This window comes from Sebastes umbrosus, chromosome 18, assembly GCF_015220745.1.
Source record: "Sebastes umbrosus isolate fSebUmb1 chromosome 18, fSebUmb1.pri, whole genome shotgun sequence".
In the NCBI taxonomy this organism is placed as follows: domain Eukaryota; kingdom Metazoa; phylum Chordata; class Actinopteri; order Perciformes; family Sebastidae; genus Sebastes; species Sebastes umbrosus.
The window spans coordinates 3,862,387-3,881,364 of NC_051286.1; the positions used below are offsets into that span (position 1 = coordinate 3,862,387).

General features: G+C 42.5%; 2 protein-coding genes across 3 annotated transcripts; one reads left to right on the top strand and one right to left on the bottom strand.

Moving 5' to 3' along the window:
• The first annotated feature begins 4,057 nt into the window (after window positions 1-4,057).
• On the top strand, window positions 4,058-14,329 carry ttbk2b (tau tubulin kinase 2b). Its single transcript, XM_037751432.1, has 15 exons — window positions 4,058-4,254; window positions 6,005-6,127; window positions 6,211-6,358; window positions 6,913-6,986; window positions 7,072-7,212; window positions 7,317-7,421; window positions 8,871-8,936; window positions 9,045-9,137; window positions 9,226-9,351; window positions 9,447-9,604; window positions 9,837-10,026; window positions 11,003-11,217; window positions 11,431-11,887; window positions 12,190-12,890; window positions 13,140-14,329. The coding sequence occupies exons 2-15, from the start codon at window positions 6,059-6,061 to the stop codon at window positions 13,489-13,491; spliced, it is 2,895 nt and encodes a 964-aa protein (XP_037607360.1). The 5' UTR covers window positions 4,058-4,254; window positions 6,005-6,058; the 3' UTR covers window positions 13,492-14,329.
• Window positions 14,330-15,924: 1,595 nt separating this feature from the next.
• Window positions 15,925-18,676, bottom strand: churc1 (churchill domain containing 1). Of its 2 annotated transcripts, none has more exons than XM_037751435.1 (5): window positions 18,632-18,676; window positions 18,334-18,446; window positions 18,065-18,200; window positions 16,408-16,478; window positions 15,925-16,301 (listed from the first exon to the last, which is right to left on the bottom strand). In XM_037751435.1, exons 2-5 carry the CDS (start codon window positions 18,370-18,372, stop codon window positions 16,209-16,211), a joined length of 339 nt encoding a protein of 112 aa, XP_037607363.1. In that variant the 5' UTR covers window positions 18,373-18,446; window positions 18,632-18,676; the 3' UTR covers window positions 15,925-16,208. The 2 variants fall into 2 exon arrangements, with proteins under 2 accessions (XP_037607363.1, XP_037607364.1); XM_037751436.1 differs by having other exon boundaries at window positions 18,334-18,431; window positions 18,625-18,643.
• Window positions 18,677-18,978: the final 302 nt, after the last annotated feature.

Below are 18,978 nucleotides of genomic sequence, written 5' to 3' on the forward strand. Positions count from 1 at the left end.
TATATTTTTCGGTAAAATATTTTACACACTTTAAACATTTTTTTTTAAAGTTATTCCACATTAAAAGATGAGTGATCTGTACTTTGCCAATAATAAATTCTGATAGGAATAATATTAATTATTAATAATTACGGCTGTCAATCGATTAAAATAGTTAATCGTGATTGATCAAAGATTAATCACAGATTTTTTACCTGTTCAAAATGTACCTTAAAGGGACTGTTTGTAACTTCTTACACGTATAAATCAATCCGGGTCGGTGTCCTATGCGCGCTCGCATGTGGCTACGCTGTTTAGACAAGACTCCAACACAAACTACTTAAATTACTTTGCCAATAATTAATTCTGATAATAATAATAATCAGAATCAGAATCAGAAATACATTATTGATCCCTGGGGTGAAATTGGGACTTTACAGTTGCTCTTATGTTAAAGCATGAAGAAATGTAAGAAAAAGAAATAAAGGAGTATGTAACATGTACATTTAATGTTACAATATGTAACACAATATATGTAGAGGAATATAGATAAATTAATAAAAATAAGAAATATGTACAAATATGTTTCTCAAACTCATACAATATACTGTATAACCACAGTGTAAATAAGTAAATACAAAATGCTGAGAAGTGGGATCTATGAAAGCTGCAGAGATTTCACAGACTGGAGGAAAACAACCAGTCAGAGCTGATCTGGAGTCTGTCGTCTCTGAGCAGCTGTCAATCACTCGTGCAGCTCCGATCAAACGGTCAAACTAGGCAGCGCTGATCAAATATGAATCAATATTCAGAAGTCTAGTTTTCTCTCAGAACATTTGAATTACAATATGCTGAAAGGTTATTGTGGATTTTTTGCCCAATGATGCCAAAGAATATACTGCCTACTGCAGCTTTAACACACTATACCAGGGGTCTGCAACCTAAAGCTCCGGAGCCACATGCGGCTCTTTAGCTCCTCTCCAGGGGCTCCCTGTGGATTTTTTAAAAAATGAGTGGAAATGAATAACTGTTTTTTGTTTACATTTTCATTTTTATTTATCATTGTTGTAGGTACGACAATACGACGGAGTATTAGGGCCACCTTGAGGGAAAACAAATTAATCTGAGATTTCGAGAAAAAAAAGTCGTAGTATTATGAGAATAAAGTCATAATATTATAAAGTAGAAATTTGACGTGTTATTTTTGTAAAGTTATGACTTAATTCTCGTAATATTACGACTTTTTATCTCGTAAAGTTATTACTTTATTCTCGCAACACTACGATTTTTTTTTCTCATAAAGTTATGACTTTATTCTCATAATGTTACGACTTTTTTCTCATAAAGTTCTGACTTTATTCTCGTTATATTACGACTTTTTTCTCATAAAGTTCTGACTTTATTCTCGTTATATTACGACTTTTTTCTCATAAAGTTCTGACTTTATTCTCGTAATTTTACGACTTTTTTTCACGTAAAGTCCTGACTTTATTCTCGTAATATTACGTATTTTTTTCTTGTAAAGTTATGACTTTATTTTCGTAATAGTACAGTTTTTTTTCTCGTAAAGTTATGACTATTCTCGTTATATTACGACTTTTTTCTCGTAAAGTTCTGACTTTATTCTCGTAAAGTCATGACTTTATTCTCGTAATTTTACGACTTTTTTTCACGTAAAGTCCTGACTTTATTCTCGTAATATTACGTATTTTTTTCTTGTAAAGTTATGACTTTATTTTCGTAATAGTACAGTTTTTTTTCTCGTAAAGTTATGACTATTCTCGTTATATTACGACTTTTTTCTCGTAAAGTTCTGACTTTATTCTCGTAAAGTCATGACTTTATTCTCGTAATTTTACGACTTTTTTTCACGTAAAATCCTGACTTTATTCTCGTAATATTACATATTTTTTTCTTGTAAAGTTATGACTTTATTTTCGTAATAGTAGTTTTTTTTCTCGTAAAGTTATGACTATTCTCGTAATATTACGACTTTTTTCTCGTAAAGTTATGATTTTATTCTCGTAACACTACATCTTTTTTCTCGTATAGTTATTACTTTATTCTAGTAATATTACGACTTTTTTTCTCGTACTATGACTTTATTCTGTAAATCTCAGATGTTTTTTCCCTCAATGTGGCCCTAATACTCCGCAGTACATTTGCCCTCATCGCATTAGACTTATATACTATATACTTAAACTATAAACTGTGTTACCTTCATCACAATGCTCAAATTATTCTGCGGCTCCAGACAGATTTTTTTTTTTTTTGCGATCTAAAATGTCTCTTCTGATAGTAAAGGTTGCTGACCCCTGCATTAAAGGAAAGGGGGAAAGCATAGCAGCTCCTCTTTAAAAGGTCTGAGTACTTCCTCTTGCGGTGGTGGAGGGAGCTGCGGGGGGGTGAAGGGTTATCAATATTTCATCAGGTGCACCAGAATTCCCGGCAACACCCCTTCTACTCTGATGGGTTATTTTACAACAGTAATAACAACTGATCAGTCTGAATGATGACGATCCATCTAAGTTAGTGATGCAGAGTTCAATCTCTTGTCCAGCGGACCACATGGAGTTAGTGTGAGCTTTGTATTAAATGCATGATTAAATGCAGTGTTATTGCTCCTCACAGTGTGTCTCTGGGTGTCTCAGTGTGTCTCAGGGTGTCTCAGTGTGTCTCAGGGATGCAGGACAGTGTGTCTCAGGGATGCAGGACAGCGTGTCTCAGGGATGCAGGACAGTGTGTTTCAGGGATGCAGGACAGTGTGTCTCAGGGATGCAAGATAGTGTGTCTCAGTGTGTCTCAGTGTGTCTCAGGGTGTCTCAGTGTGTCTGCAGGACAGTGTGTCTCTGGGTGTCTCAGTGTGTCTCAGGGTGTCTCAGTGTGTCTCAGAGTGTCTCAGTGTGTCTCAGGGTGTCTCAGTGTGTCTCAGTGTGTCTCAGAGTGTCTCAGTGTGTCTGCAGGACAGTGTGTCTCAGGGTGTCTCAGAGTGTCTCAGTGTGTCTGCGGGACAGAGTGTCTCAGTGTGTCTCAGTGTGTCTTAAGAGTGTCTCAGTGTGTCTGCAGGACAGAGTGTCTCAGTGTGTCTCAGAGTGTCTCAGTGTGTCTGCGGGACAGAGTGTCTCAGTGTGTCTCAGTGTGTCTTAAGAGTGTCTCAGTGTGTCTCAGGGTGTCTCAGTGTGTCTGCAGGACAGTGTGTCTCAGAGTGTCTCAGTGTGTCTGCAGGACAGAGTGTCTCAGTGTGTCTCAGTGTGTCTCAGTGTGTCTGCAGGACAGAGTGTCTCAGTGTGTCTGCAGGACAGTGTGTCTCAGTGTCTCAGAGTGTCTCAGTGTGTCTGCAGGACAGTGTGTCTCAGAGTGTCTCAGTGTCTCAGTGTGTCTCAGTGTGTCTGCAGGACAGAGTGTCTCAGTGTGTCTCAGTGTGTCTGCAGGACAGTGTGTCTCAGGGTGTCTCAGTGTGTCTCAGTGTGTCTCAGAGTGTCTCAGTGTGTCTGCAGGACAGTGTGTCTCAGGGTGTCTCAGAGTGTCTCAGTGTGTCTGCGGGACAGAGTGTCTCAGTGTGTCTCAGTGTGTCTTAAGAGTGTCTCAGTGTGTCTGCAGGACAGAGTGTCTCAGTGTGTCTCAGAGTGTCTCAGTGTGTCTGCGGGACAGAGTGTCTCAGTGTGTCTTAAGAGTGTCTCAGTGTGTCTCAGGGTGTCTCAGTGTGTCTGCAGGACAGTGTGTCTCAGAGTGTCTCAGTGTGTCTGCAGGACAGAGTGTCTCAGTGTGTCTGCAGGACAGTGTGTCTCAGTGTCTCAGAGTGTCTCAGTGTGTCTGCAGGACAGAGTGTCTCAGTGTGTCTGCAGGACAGTGTGTCTCAGTGTCTCAGAGTGTCTCAGTGTGTCTGCAGGACAGTGTGTCTCAGAGTGTCTCAGTGTCTCAGTGTGTCTCAGTGTCTCTGCAGGACAGTGTGTCTCAGTGTGTCTGCAGGACAGTGTGTCTCAGTGTCTCTGCAGGAGTCTGCGGATCAATCAGGAGGAGTCTAGCGCTGTGACGTCACACCGCGGGGGCTTCTTCATCACTCCTCTTCATCATCATCATCATCACTAGCAGGCTACATGTAGCTTAGCAGGCTAGCTGAGCTAACTGAGCCATGGTGCATCACCACTCTCATCATCAGCACCTCGTTTCTAACGTAAACACTCTGTGGATGACGGAATGAGCTGGCTACACAGCAACAGCAGACTGGGGACTGTTTGGATTTCAACTGGGATCACAATGGTGCAGCACAGCGAGGTAGGAGAGGTCATTTGTTATCCTTTTAGTAAACAGTTAGCTAGTTAGCTTGTTTACAGCCGCAGTGAACACAATCAGCAGCTAGATTATCCTCCTCTCAGATAATCTGCTCTGGTTTACGTCTCATTTATGACCCACTGAAGCTGCTGCGCTTTTCTCCTGCTTGTGTTTTGGCACAGAGTCAAACACTGGCTGCTATCTCTCCTAGCATTGGTTAGCATCTTCTATAATGAGCCTTTTAAGACGTGCTGTGCATCTTTAGCTCACATTTAAATGTGATTCTGCACATGTTTCTGTCAACAGTAACATGTGGCATGTGATATGCTTCCTCTTTCTGTGTTTTTGCACGCCCAGTAGCATGCAGTGTGTGCAGTGATTTACTGCTAAATACCCACAATAAATCAAGAATAGCTGCACAACTACCAGGTTTATATGCATTATCATGGTGTCTATGGATAGATAAGACCTCAGAGAGTTCATCAACATTGTGACTGTTACTATGCCTGAGTAAGTGCAGGACAGTGTGTCTCAGGGTGTCTCAGGGTTGCAGGACATGAGGTTAGCATCTTCTATAATGAGCCTTTGGGTGTGAGCTGCATCTGTAGCTGTTTAAATGTCATTCTCCACATGTTTCTGTCAACAATAACATGTGGCATGTAATGCTTCCTCTTTCTGTGTATTTGCATGCCCAGTTAGCATGCAGTGTGTGCAGTGATTTAAAATCAAGAATAGCTGCACAACTACCAGGTCTATATGCATGATCCTGTTCTCTATGGATAGGGATGACCTCACATTGTGACTGTTATTATGCCTGAGTAAACTGTGATGAAACAAAGGAAATATTTACATGTTTATCCTCTAGATTAGACAGTGGATAACACCATTATAGCAATGATGCCATGCACAGAGATGACACCGAATTCATTTAGCAACTCCTCAACTACAACTGTGCCAAAGCAGATATAAATAACACAAAGCACATAGCTTCTACAAAGGTTTAAGTCCACATGTTTCTGTCAACAATAACATGTGACATGTTATGCTTCCTCTTTCTGTGTTTTTGCACGCCCAGTTAGCATGCAGTGTGTGCAGTGATTTACTGACAGAAAATGGACCTCAATGTTAACCTCTTAAGCCCCTAGGCTGGTGGAAGGTCGCTTAGACAGACAGACCCAAAATCAAATCAAGAATAGCTCCACAACTAGCAGGTTTATCTGCATTATCATGGTCTCTATAGATAGATAAGACCTCAGAGAATCCATCAACATTGTGACTGTTACTATGCCTGATTAAACTGTGATGAACCAAAGGACAAATTTACATTTTTATCCTCTAGATAAGACAGTGGATAACACCATTATAGCAATGATGCCATGCACAGAGATGCCACTGAATTCATTCAGTAACTCCTTGACTACAACTGTGGCAAAGCAGATATGAATAACACAAAGCACATAGATTCATAGATTCATAGATACAAAAAACAACTAAATTGTATAATTTTGACTCCAAATGGAGTAGTTTTATTATAATAATGAAATATGATCAAGTATATAATAACAAATAAGATCACAACAACGTAAATAATAACAAAAAAGTCAAATATGTACATTCAATATTAAAACAGTCAAAAATATTATGAAGCAAAAATACAATTTTCACTAAACCTTTCACTTTTAAAGGCAGAGTTTTAACACACAGCTCAGCTCTTTTCGGGTAAAAGAGGTTCAAATGTGTTCCCTGTTTTCAGTGAGGGGCTTGCGTCACTGATGCCAGGTGCAGGCTGTAGCTGAGAGCACTCAGGATGAGTGCGGCTGTGGAGCACACTGACATCCTGTCAGTGGCAGACGTGGTCAGAGACAGATGGAAAGTGGTAAGAAAAATCACAAAGTCACGTTTAAGAAAATACAGCAATGATTTCTCCACAAACACAAATGAGAATTTGCTTCTTTCCAGGCGAGGAAGATCGGTGGAGGAGGGTTTGGGGAGATCTACGAGGTTCTGGATCAGCTGAGTCAGGCCACTGTTGCCTTAAAGGTGGAGTCTGCTCAACAACCCAAACAGGTGCTGAAGATGGAGGTGGCGGTGCTGAAGAAGCTCCAGGGTGAGTGATGCCATCCTCTTGTCAGTAACTGAAAATTCCCAAGAGAAATAACACAATTCCTCCCAAGAATGTGTTTAGCCAAGGTGGTAACCCCCCACATCGTGGTGCATTTTGTCAATCTAGTTGGTAGGTGATGGCTTAAGAATAACCAAACGTATGGCATTTACTGTGTGGAACCTCTCTGCTTTTTCCTCAAAGGTTCATGTTGTACATGTTTTTATGATATAAGCAGCAGTGATCTTGACTTCAGTCACCACAAAAGTAGTAGTAGGAAACCCTGGTGTATCAGAATCACACTGTAGAGCCTGTTAAACCATTCAGTGTCCCAACTAATGCTGAGATATTCCAGCAGTGATTACAATATATCACACAATCAGCGACATATGCAACATATAAATATCTGACATTTGTGTCTGGAACAGAATGAATACATATAAATGATGAGAAATTTAAACATATGTGGATACAGATTGTGTCTGTTGTGAAAAGCAAGGCCAGCAGGGATCAACCAGTTTACCTGTTTATATATATATATATTTATATTTCTTTGACAGGTAAAGACCACGTGTGTCGCTTTGTGGGCTGCGGCCGAAACGATCGTTTCAACTACGTGGTGATGGAACTGCAGGTAGGATGTTTTTTTTAGTGTTTTGTTTTGCTGCTGACACCAAATCACTGCGTCATAAATGTGACCACTGACTTCCTGTCTTCAGGGGAGGAATCTGGCCGATTTGCGCAGAACCATGGCCCGCGGCACCTTCTCCGTCTCCACCACTCTGAGACTTGGCAAGCAGATTTTAGAGTCCATCGAGAGCATCCACTCTGTGGGCTTCCTGCACCGAGACATTAAACCCGTAAGTTCACCTGAAACTCTGGATGGTTTTGTACATTTGTGTTTGAATGACAGTCAGTTTACTTTGAACTTGTTTGTGTTTTTCTGTGTTTGTTAAATTTGCAGTCTAACTTTGCGATGGGAAGACTCGCCAGTACCTGCAGATGCTGCTATATGCTTGATTTCGGTTTGGCCCGTCAGTTCACCAACTCCAGCCAGGAAGTCCGTCCAGTGAGTTCTCTGCGTCAACTTCCTTTAAGCATTGTTTGGACTTTTTCTATTCAATTTTTATTGTTTATTGTGATGTCATTTCTTGGGAGTATTTTCAAATGCTTCACATCCCTAGAATCTGTACAACATCAGCTAAAAGGTTATATAAGTCAATAAACCAGAATAATTTATACAAGTATTGAAATTGTGTCATAAATATAAAAAAAAATACAAAAATAATTTAAAGAAACAAACAGAACATATTGATCCAAAAGATTTCCAAATGTAGACTTCTTAACACTCCATAAGTTATTTGAACTATGCACATTTTTTAGTTATTGAGATAAGTTCATTTTTATGAGCAGATGGAGTGAAAAAGGCGCTTTAGCAGTTTTGTTATGTTCCGCATGTAACCTAATGTAATGACGTCATCACGAGCGTACAACGTGATGACGCAAAAGACTAAAGCCTCAGCTTTCTGCTGCAAAATATATGAATGAATGCTCTAGCTATTATGATTATTATTTTAGATTGATTTAAACGGGGTCATGCAGTCAATGAGGTCCGTTTTTAGAGAGTTAAAGCGTACTCTGTCAACTCTTTGAGGTTTGATCTAGCATGTTAACACAGATAAGTGTTGGATCCAAAAGAAATGACAGCACTAGGGTGACAGGATATCTAGAAACGCTAAGTTAAAGGAACACAAATGTGCACATTTCACACCAAATTCATGACAACTTTCACATGACCGCTGTGTGACCTTCATGTGACATCAGTGTGTGACCGCCCCAAAAAGGTTTAAATATCTGAGACTGGGAAATGTCTTTAAGATTAAAACAGTAAATCCAGTTTCCTTTAACATATAGATACCTCAGAATGTTATTTAGAACCTATAAACTTGATGTAAAGGACATTAACATTTCTTCCATTTTACTATATCTTCATTAGGAGTTGGAATCACCAGAGGCCACACGATACGATATTATCTAAAGTCACGATATGATCTTATTGCGATTTGAAACATTTTTTATTTGTATTGCGAAAAGGTATATTTTGCGGTTTATTACCTTTTTTTTTTTTCAACTGCAAATTATGCAGTTTGTCAACATCTGTTTTATCTAATAAGATACAGTTTTCACTCTTGAGTTTTCATTCACATATCTTGAGGTCAGAGGTCAAGGGACCTCCTTTGAAAACGGCCATGACAGTTTTTCCTCGCCAAAATTGATCGTAACTCCGGAGCGTTAGTTGCTCGGTACCAATGGATTCCTCAGGTTTTCTAGTTTCATACGATACCAGTATCTTCACTCTAGCTTTAAGATTCAAGATTGGGTTGTTAAGAGGTTAATAGTTTATATAATAAAAGGTCGATACTTGACGTCTGTGTATCATTACAATATCGCGATAATATGCTGTATGGATTTTCTTTCCCCCCCCCACCCCTAATCTTTATTATCTCTTCTCTTTCAGCCTCGTCCTGTGGCCGGCTTCAGAGGAACTGTGCGATATGCTTCAATCAATGCTCATAAGAATAAGGTGAGCATGGACCGAAAACATATTCTGCTATTTATTTATTTATTATTATTAGTTATATATATATTTTACCTTTTGAAATTACTCACATTTGTGTATCCTGATTTGTAGGAAATGGGTCGTCATGACGACCTGTGGTCCCTCTTCTACATGCTGGTTGAATTCATGGTTGGTCAGCTGCCCTGGAGGAAAATCAAAGACAAAGTATGTTCCTCTGTGTTTGAGTTAGTATAGATTTGTAATTCACATCATGTGGATCCATTCAAACTCTCATTTCTCTCTCTGCTCTCAGGAACAAGTAGGAAACCTAAAGGAGACGTATGACCACCGACTAATGCTGAAGCACCTTCCCTCAGAGTTCCCTGCTTTCCTGGATCACATCTTGACCTTGGACTACTTCACGAAGCCGGACTATCAGGTCGGCCGTCTCTTGTTTGGCGTATTTTGCACACACACTGTGTTTGTTCCCCTCCAGCTGTCAAAATGCTGACGCCTGTGACTTCTCTGTGACAGCTCCTGATGTCAGTGTTTGAGAGTGCTATGAAGAACCACAACGTGCTGGAGAACGACGCGTATGACTGGGAGAAATGTGACTCGGAGGATATGCTGACCATCAATGCCGCAACAACCACCGCTCAGCAGCTCACTCGCCTCACACCGGCCTACTTGGGGTATTTTACAGCTAAAGAACGCTCCGTCACTATCAGCCTTTTATTCTACTAATTTGTTCTTGCACTTTCACTGTTCAAACTTCCTTCACACTCTGTCGGATACGTACTCAAAGATGTAGCTGCAGCTTTTTTTAGACTCGTATTCTGCTCAGTCAGAGATCTCTGAGAAAACCGCTGCTCTAAGTTGTGCCGTTGAAATGAGCTGCAGGGTGACCTTCCTTCTCCTCCACAGCATGGCCAACGCTTCGGTGCTGCCAGGCGAGCTGCAGAGGGAGAACACCGAGGATGTCCTGCAAGGGGAGCGCCTCAGCGACGCTGACAACTGCCCCCCCATCCCCACGCCGACCACCCCTGGTGCAGACGTGTGGGAAGAGATGGATCGCAACCGCAACCTTAAACATGTCCAGCCGATGATCAGGAAGGTCAGGGAAATGTAGCTCACTCAAGTTCTTACCAACTGCTGAAATATTATTCTTATGTAACTGCTTCTCTTCGTGAGAAATTGAGATGCAGAGTTTATCTGCACTGCAGTGGATGTCATGCACTAAACTCTCCCCAAGACTACATTGACTTTGCCCAGACATATGATAATGGCTAAGCCCCGGGCTAAACAGGACGCATGAGCAGCATGTGACGGCTGCCTCGCTGAACTGCTGCGTCTCTCACGCGTGTGGTGTCCACACCGACAGCGTTGCAGCTGCTACTACAAGCCGTTTCTCTCTACATAGAGTTTGCCTTTCATAATGGGCATTTTTATTTCATTATAAATGTCATTTATATTTTTTTTAGACAGAAAAAGGTTAAAAAAAGTGTGTGCTCATTTGCAAATAATAATAGTAATAATCCACGATTAAAAGCCGGTGTACTATTCATTTATGGAGCCATGCAAGTCACTGCGTTTTCCACAACACTGTCCTGCAAATATTTCAGAATAAAAGCCTTGTGTTAACAAATTCTGTCCACAGAAAACAAAACTCTAGAGGGAGATTTGTCAAGTATTTAATACTCTCATCAACATGGGAGTGGGCAACTATGCTGCTTTATGCAAATATATGTATATATTTATTATTGGAAATCAATTAACAACACAAAACAATGACAGATATTGCTGTGAACCGTGCGGCACGCAGAAAAAATAGGCGAGACCTCGAATCTCTAGAAGAGACGCAACCGAGCCGCGCTGCTCTAACCTGTTAACATGGGCATCAAATTAAAAAGCAAGAGGTTCTGCGATGCACACATGCTGCTCACGCATCCTGTATCACTACATCTCCTCCTCCTGGGCTTGAATAGAAACCCACCACTGCAGGCCTGCCTCTCTATTTTAAAAAATGCATGTCTTGCTACAGCTTGTTGTTTCCAGGGTTGTTGAGCCGTCTTGTTGTTCGTTCCTCTCAGGTGGTGAGTGAGGATGAACACAGTCAGAACCAGGGGAACCAGAGCCCCAACACCGGCTCCATGCAGAGTTCTCCCAGACGGGTGCGATCGGAGACCATGTTCCTGGAGCGGGCGGCACCGCTGCTCCGGAGGATGAGACACAGTCAGAGCCTGGCGTTTGAAAAGAGACTCGCACCTGAACCCAAGCCCACCATCGAACGCTTCCTCGAGGCCTAGTTAGTTGTTTTATTTAATTTTATTATTATTGTGTCATGCATACATAATCTGCCCAAACAAGCTTACAAGACAACACCGTTATTTAGAAAATAAAGAAAAGAGCGTGCAGCTCTGTTCTGTATAGAGTCTGCTGTTTTACAATCTTATATATACAGCTTGCAAACATTTTATTTACAGAAACTCACCATAACACTTTCATTATCTCGTTTCAGTTTGGGTAAACAGCGCCCTGTCCTCTCTCAAGTTGGGGAGAAGTCCATTCCTGAGCGGGGACAGACGTCCTGCAACGAGGAACACTCCGGCGCAGCGACCCCCGACCAAGAGGAAGGCGCGGCGAGCAGCGGCTTCGTGGCCGTGAACCTCAGTCCCGTCCCCCAGGAGGGAGACTCTCAGGAGTGGGTGATGCTGGAGCTCGAGCAAGGCAGCGGGTCCGGAGCCACCAAGCCTCCGGGTGAGGCCCCGCGCGAGGACAAGTCCGGGACGCACACGCCCGCCGAGACCGAGAACCAGTCCTCCGAGCCGCAGGACGGCCAGTCCTCGGTGGTGCCCAGCAGTCCCGTTCTGTCGCAGATGTCCATGCCCGGCACGTGGTTGCTGGGCCACAGGAGGCTGCCAGGCATGCTGGGACAAATGCCCTCCGTCATCATGGGAAGACCTCAGATGGACCAGGTAGGGGAGACCAAGCATTTAGTCTGTCTGTTATGAACGTTCACATTGCATTGTGGGATATTTATGTCGGCGTAGTGTCCAGTGTTTGCATACTGTAATATTTCACCAGAAATAGTATGCAATTAGCGTACTACTGGTTTCATACTAAGGTTTCTGACGTACTAAAATATCTCACATACTAGCGTACTAAATAGCATGTTAGTGTGAAAAGGTCTGAGGATGGAATTTTTCAAATTATTTCAAATATTTGGTGTAACAACTTTCAAGGTCAAACCCTCTAACAATCATTTACCTCTTCTCAGTCCTCTAGCTGTGCGCTACCGTCCCCTGTTCAGGAGAAGAGCGATGCGATACCACTAGAGGCGCCATCTGTTAAATCTGTAACTCTCCCAGAGGAAATCCTAAAAGATGGAGGGAGGTTGGAGTTAGCTCCAGTGCCAAGCTCAGCTAAAGGCCCCGCTGCTCACCTGACCAACGACAGAGACCCGGAGAGCGATTCTGGTCTGCCCGATCGCTCCTCAGAGCCCAATCAGCAGCCTCAAGCCGACACGGCAGGAGGCGCTCTGGAGAGCACCGTCACCGTGTCCTCGTCTCCGCCGCCGGCTCTGCTCCGGAGAAGAGACTCCCCCTCGTCCCCGAGACTGAGTCGGATCCCGCGACGAGAACCGGGCAACCCCCTGGACTCTCCGATCAGGGACCTCAACCTGGAGAGGCGTCATCGCTGGAGCAGCCCAGTCCCCGGCTCCCCGACACACTCCCCCTCTCCGTCGCTGTCCTGCGACAACTTGCCTTGTGCTCTGCTGAGAGACCGGGCCTTCTCGGAGCGAGGATCCAGGTCCGACTGTGTGGGAGAAGACCCGCTCTCTCTGTCCTCCTCGTCGGGTAGTAAAAGTAAGATCCCACGTCCTGTGAGCGCCACCTTCATACCCGAACAACTCACTAGCAGGTTTCTGCCTCGACCACCTCCCGGGAAGCCACCCATCCGCCCGTGTGTGGACAACAGGTATGTTGATACTGAGAGCTGAACAAGTTCATCTCTCACTTTTTATTAGCTGGTAAATATTTAAAGCTTTAATCCGTTAGATTTCAGCTCTGATTGATGTGGCGACACCCGTGGTTACTTGTCACGTTAACTTTGACAGCCCTGATTATAACTTATTATATTATAACTTTCTCCTCCCAGGAAGATTTGAGGAGGAATCATCATCATCATCATCATCATCATCACATTGTCTTGTGTTCTTCTCTCCAGGCGACGGCGGTTGAGAGTGCGCGCCAGCAGCACCAGCGACGCAGACTTCCTTGCCAGTCTGACCCAGCTGATGCAGGACCGGAGCGGGATGCTCTTCAGCCCTCCCCCCCGCCCTCGCAGCTCCTCCTCCTCCCTGCAGCGCTCGCTAAGCTCCTCCCCCTCCCGCCAGGAGCTCCGGGATGGCGGGGTGCTGCAGGCACGCAGCCGCTCCCCGTCCAGCTTCTCCGGCTCGCCTCCCCCTCGCCACGCCCACCCGCACGACCGCTCCGGAGGGCAGCCTCTGTGGGTTCTTGGCTCCAGGGGACGGGGTCTGTTCCACGACGGCAAAGGCTCCGGCAAAGTGAGTCGATGACTGTAACCGACGCACAGAAGTGACTGATCCGGGACGGTAGCGAGAGGCTGTTTTCACATCCAGTCGCTGATAGCATGTGTAAATACGGTATTTACTCAAGGGAATGTACTGTATGAAATGTAAAATGTATAAATTGTATTTATTTATTTATTCATTTGTTGGATGTGTCTCTCAAAAATACTTGACGATGTGGCTTTGAAACCTGCAGTTGAAACAAAAAGGTTGAGAAAAACCTGAAGATTGCCAACTCTTACCTCTCATTTCACTCTTAACTCTCCATATAGGCCTGATGCGAGACCAAAAAGATCATGTTTAATACTCGAGGGATGTAAAAATGACGCTAACTGTAGATATGTACCATGAAGAAAATAATAGCAGACACTAATAGAAACCATGTATTCACGTTAAGAAGAGTAAATAACACCACGCAGCAGTATCGGCATTCATGTACAGAACCAGGGCATGCCGCCCCACGTTGACCTCACTCCTGTAAAAACAACCGCTAGATTAATTATTCTATGTGACGATGAATTCGGCATATCACGGTGTAGTAGTGTGCTTTTACTTTGCTAGAAAATATCTGTCATGCAAAACAAGGCATCCGCATAATTAGAATGTACCTGTAAGTGCACTCATACTTCAGTATTGTAAAAGTGCATGAGGATCATTGCATTTTGTTTTTTTATTTTATTCATTTGTACAATCCGCTTCAACATCTGTATTTTTATTGCTTCTAATCAAAGTGCATCATAAATGTAGACCAGCAACGATGTGCAATTTTATTTCTTACATCAAGTTGATGGGAAAAGGAAGATAAAAATGGAACCTGTTCATCATGTCTGATTGTTGTTGCATTTTATTTTTTATCATAATTTAAAGTATATATTAAAATAAGTAAATTCAATAAATGCCAGATCTAAAAAGAACAAAAAAAAAACTTTACTTCCTGGCTACACCTGCAGCAGTTTTCGTTGTTGATTAAAGGGTCAATGCACCTACATTTACTCATTCACTCCTAGTGGTATACAGAGAGTTGGAGTTGGAGTGTTAAGATGTCCGTCACCACCTCGATACGATTAAAGGACCAGTGTGCAACATTTAGGGGGATCTAGTGGCAGAAATGGAATAGGATATTAATAAGTATTTTTTCTGAACTGTTGTTTTGGTCATGAGTACTTTTAAACGGAATATTATGCAGCGACAAAACGACTTTTTCTGTTACGTATACGTATTCAATACGTACATTATATTGTAGTCTGAACCAAGATGGCAAACTTTATTACGCCAAATTCACACCAGGCAGCGGCAAAGTGCAGCTCGCCTCAATAATTATTTTTTTCTGCAGCCGGGAGGCGTGTTCATGTGTTTCAGGCGGGAAGAAATTCTTTGTAACATACGTCAACATGCCGTATGTTACAAATATGATATGTATTTTACATTTGTAACAGTAAAACAGGGTCTGTTTACTGATTGGCTGCGGGTCCTCTCCTCTCTGGCAGCACTTCGCCGTTAAAAGTTAAACTTTTCCCAACTATTGTTTTGACGCACTAAGCTGCAGAATCAAACGGCCGCAGCTCGCTGAGCTCCGGAGTGTCTGCCGCAGCTTATCGTAGCTCAGGATTTAGACTTTTTTCTTCTTAAAAAATGACTCAAACCGATTAATCGATTATCAAAGTAGTTGCCGATTGATTTAATAGTTGATAACTAATCGATTAATCAATGCAGCTCTGGACGGATTTTATTCTCTAGTTTCTACGGAAGAAACGGTCCAAATCTTAGCAGCACTGTCAGTGATCAGATAAATGGGGAAAGACACAATGAAAACTCTGAACGGAACGAAAACAGGATCTTAATAGATAAAACAGATGTTGACAAACTGCATAATTTTCAGTTGAAAAAAGGTAATAAATCGCAATATATGTCTTATTGCAATACTCAGCATATCGCAAAATGTTACATATCGTATCGTTGGGCCTTTGAGGATTCACAACCTAAAGTATACACCTACTAAAGTTGTTGACCAGTTGTCATTCTACAAGTTTAGGCAGTAGTTATTGTGAAGAATAACTTCTGGATAGTGTCATTTGGCCTAGTTTACACTCCCACTCCCAGTCAGTCTACATTGTATTGTACAGAACACAACTGTAGTCAAAATAGACCGTTAAACTTTGACTATACTTGCTCAAATGATGAAGTGTTTTTTCAAACTCGAGTCAAACTCAAGGCTCACGAGCTCAGACTGCAACATGTCCCCCGAGAACAATCCCTTGTCCGATTGTGTCGAAGCAGCTGTTTTCTTAGACAGATGTCCCCGTAAGCAAAGAGAGACTGCTGACAGGCCGGGGACTGAATGGGGGGGAGGCGGCTGCATGGTAGACTCCCTTATTCTGTCCTTCTGGCTTTACAACATCAGCAGTAAAATGCAGACGGTAATAAAAGTCTTAGTAAAACATGTTTATTTACAGTTCATATCATCAGTTCACATACAGAATATTGGTTGATATAAAAAAAGTGATATGTTCTGCTCAACTGATATCAGCATACAGTAGTTTATAAACAGCCGAGGACTTCAAATATACTTGATTGAAGATGTGCATAAAAATGTTGAATGGATGATTAAAAGGGGTTGGAACCCCTGAAGCCAGCAGCCAGCAACACGTCTGTGGTGGTGACACCGGATCTAAAAGGTGAGTCATGATGACCTGCAGGTTGGAGGTCTAGAAGAGAGGAGCAGACTGTCTGGGGTCGTCTGGTAACACACTGATGGAGTCCTCTGCCTTTCCACACAGCATGCACAGCATCGTGTACTCCTGGACAACACAAAACACACTTCACTGAAACACTACACAGCGGCAACAACTAAGAAGTATTATACGAATAGGTATGGTCAATAAAAGAAGTGTAGAGAAACCTTACCTGGTATTCATCAACAACGGAGAAGGTGTATTCGTGCCTGGCGATGACGTGGTCACAATTTTTGCAAACATCTGGAGGAAGAAATGAACGTTAGTGGATTCTTTATAAACATGCTGTGGCTGCTTTAAAGGTCCCATATTGTAAAAAGTGACATTTTCATATCTTTTATATTATAAAGCAGGTTTAAGTCCTATATAAATACTGTGAAAGTATTGAAACGCTCAATCCACAGAGAAATACACACAGCCCGTATTCAGAAACTGAGCTTTTGAAACAAGCTGTCAGGATTTCTGTCCATTTGTGATGTCACAAATATACAATATTTAGACCCTTTACACAGATTTAAACGTAAACATTCTTAATGTGTCCCAGTTTATTCCTGGTTGCAGTGGATGTGAATGTCATCAGCTGACAGGAAATACACATGGACCCAAGCTGTTGCCTAGCAACGCAATTCTGTTGCAATTTCGTCGCTATTCCGTCGAAATGCGCTAAAACGGACCGTTTAAGACAGAGGGTGAATACAGGCATATTCAGGCAGACAGTGTTAGTTTTTTTTTTTAACATTACAGCATGTAAACATGTTCTAGTAGAAACACAAAATACAAGTATGACCCTGAAAATGAGCACGGTATGGGACCTTTAAGATAAGGTTTGAATGCAGGACTTTTACTTGTAACAGAGTATTTCTACACTGTGGTATTAGTACTTTTACTGAAGTAAAAGATCTGAGTACTTCTTCCACCTCAGGGGGTGGAAGAAGTGCAGGAGGCCGGCCAAATTCTTCCACACAAAACTGAGAGAACATTTATGGACATGGGCATGTTGAAACAGGAAAAGCATCTTCCCCAAACTGTTGCCAAAATAGTTGGAAGCACCTTAGTGTCTAAAATATCACTGCATGCTGCAGAATTAAAGCTGAAGTAGGCGAGATTGAAGCAAAAGTTATTTTTATAAAACGGTCGCTATATGGTGACAGTAGTACATTAAACAGGTATCCTGAAAAAAATCATGTGCCTCTGCGTCCTCCGGTGCTCCTAACAACATCTGCAAGATTTCACAGACCGGAGGAAAGCAAGCAGTAAGAGCTGATCTGAGTCTCCTGGTCTGCTGTCCATCTGCCGTCTGTGAGAGCAGTCTGTCAATCACTCACAAACTCGGACCAAACGGTCAAACTAGGCAGCGCTGATCAAATATGAATCAATATTATGTTAATGCCTATTTCTCTCCTTAAATGTTTTCAGAATCATCTCGTAGTGCACGGTTTAGCTGTAAAATGAGAAATCTGGTGAAGGAACGCCAAGTTCTGGTCACATGACCGGAGCACAGCCAATAGGAACGCTCTCTCAGTGAAATGACCTGTGATTGGTCAAAGTCTCCCGTCACCGGCTAGATGTTTTAAAGCCTGAAAACAGAGCCATGAGGAGGTGGAAGTCTAGTTTTCTCTCAGAACACTTGAATTACAATATGCTGAAAGGTTATTATGGAATTTGTGTCAAATGATGCCAAAAATATCCTGCCTACTGCAGCTTTAAGATGTACCTCAGATTGAACTAAGGGACCTGGATCAAACCTGAAAAACAGCTCCAGAAGTGCATAAACATCATAATCATAATAACATCATGATGATCCTGAGGTTGGTATAAAGGTGACTAACGGTCATAGGTGACTATCTCCTCTCCATCCTCCTCCTCGGTGGTTTTATTGCTGATCAGCACGAAGTCTCTCTGATGGCAGCTGGCACAGCTCTGGTAGTTCATCAGGTAGGATCCGTTCTCCAGACAGGTGTTACCCTGAGAACCAAGAACCAGCACATTACAGAGTTATTAACCTTTAACTTCACATTCATGTACAGGTAAGCTAACTGTCTCTATAAATGCACTATAACGTGTCTTAGTTAACGTTAGATCTAGTTAGGTAACTCACCCTGTCCGGGTATTCTTTCTGCACACAACCGTTACACATTTTAACTCGATAAGATTCAGTCAGTTGTCGGTAAAACACCGTAAAGAGCTCAGACTGCTGCTCTGCTCTGCTCTGCTCTGCTCTGCTCTGCTCTGCTCTGCTCTGCTCTGCTCTGCTCTGCTCTGCTCTGCTCTGCTCTGCTCTGCTCTGCTCTGCTCTGCTCTGCTCTGCTCTGCTCTGCTCTGCTCTGCTCTGCTCTGCTCTGCTCTGCTCTGCTCTGCTCTGCTCTGCTCTGCTCTGCTCTGCTCTGCTCTGCTCTTGTTTTGGGGGCTGACTGAACGCTTCTCCCCGCGGCTACACAAAACATGTGACTGAGGGTTGCCAGATCTGATCGCCAGTTTCCAGCCTAATCATAACTTAAAACCTTTTCAATTAAAAACAGACCAAATCATTTTGTTTTAACAATATTTTCAAAACCCCGCTAAGTATTATAATAATAATAATAACAATAAATTTATTTATATTGTAATTCTCAAACCAGATGTTACAAAGTGCTTCACAAGACAATAAAATCAGATAAATAAAGTAAAAGATATGGAAACTGCTAAAACAGAACATCACAGAACATATTAATAATAATAAAAGTGGTAAAATGGTAGGACAAGT

Coding starts and splice junctions, on each gene's coding strand:
- churc1 (XM_037751435.1), bottom strand. CDS start 18,372: ATGTGTAACGGTTGTGTGCAGAAAGAATACCCGGACAGG. Junction 16,479..18,064: donor GGAGATAGTCACCTATGACC/GTTAGTCACCTT, acceptor TTCTTCCTCCAG/ATGTTTGCAAAAATTGTGAC. Junction 16,302..16,407: donor CCGTTGTTGATGAATACCAG/GTAAGGTTTCTC, acceptor TGTGTTGTCCAG/GAGTACACGATGCTGTGCAT.
- ttbk2b (XM_037751432.1), top strand. CDS start 6,059: ATGAGTGCGGCTGTGGAGCACACTGACATCCTGTCAGTGGCAGACGTG. Junction 7,213..7,316: donor TGCACCGAGACATTAAACCC/GTAAGTTCACCT, acceptor TTAAATTTGCAG/TCTAACTTTGCGATGGGAAG. Junction 12,891..13,139: donor CGCCCGTGTGTGGACAACAG/GTATGTTGATAC, acceptor TCTTCTCTCCAG/GCGACGGCGGTTGAGAGTGC.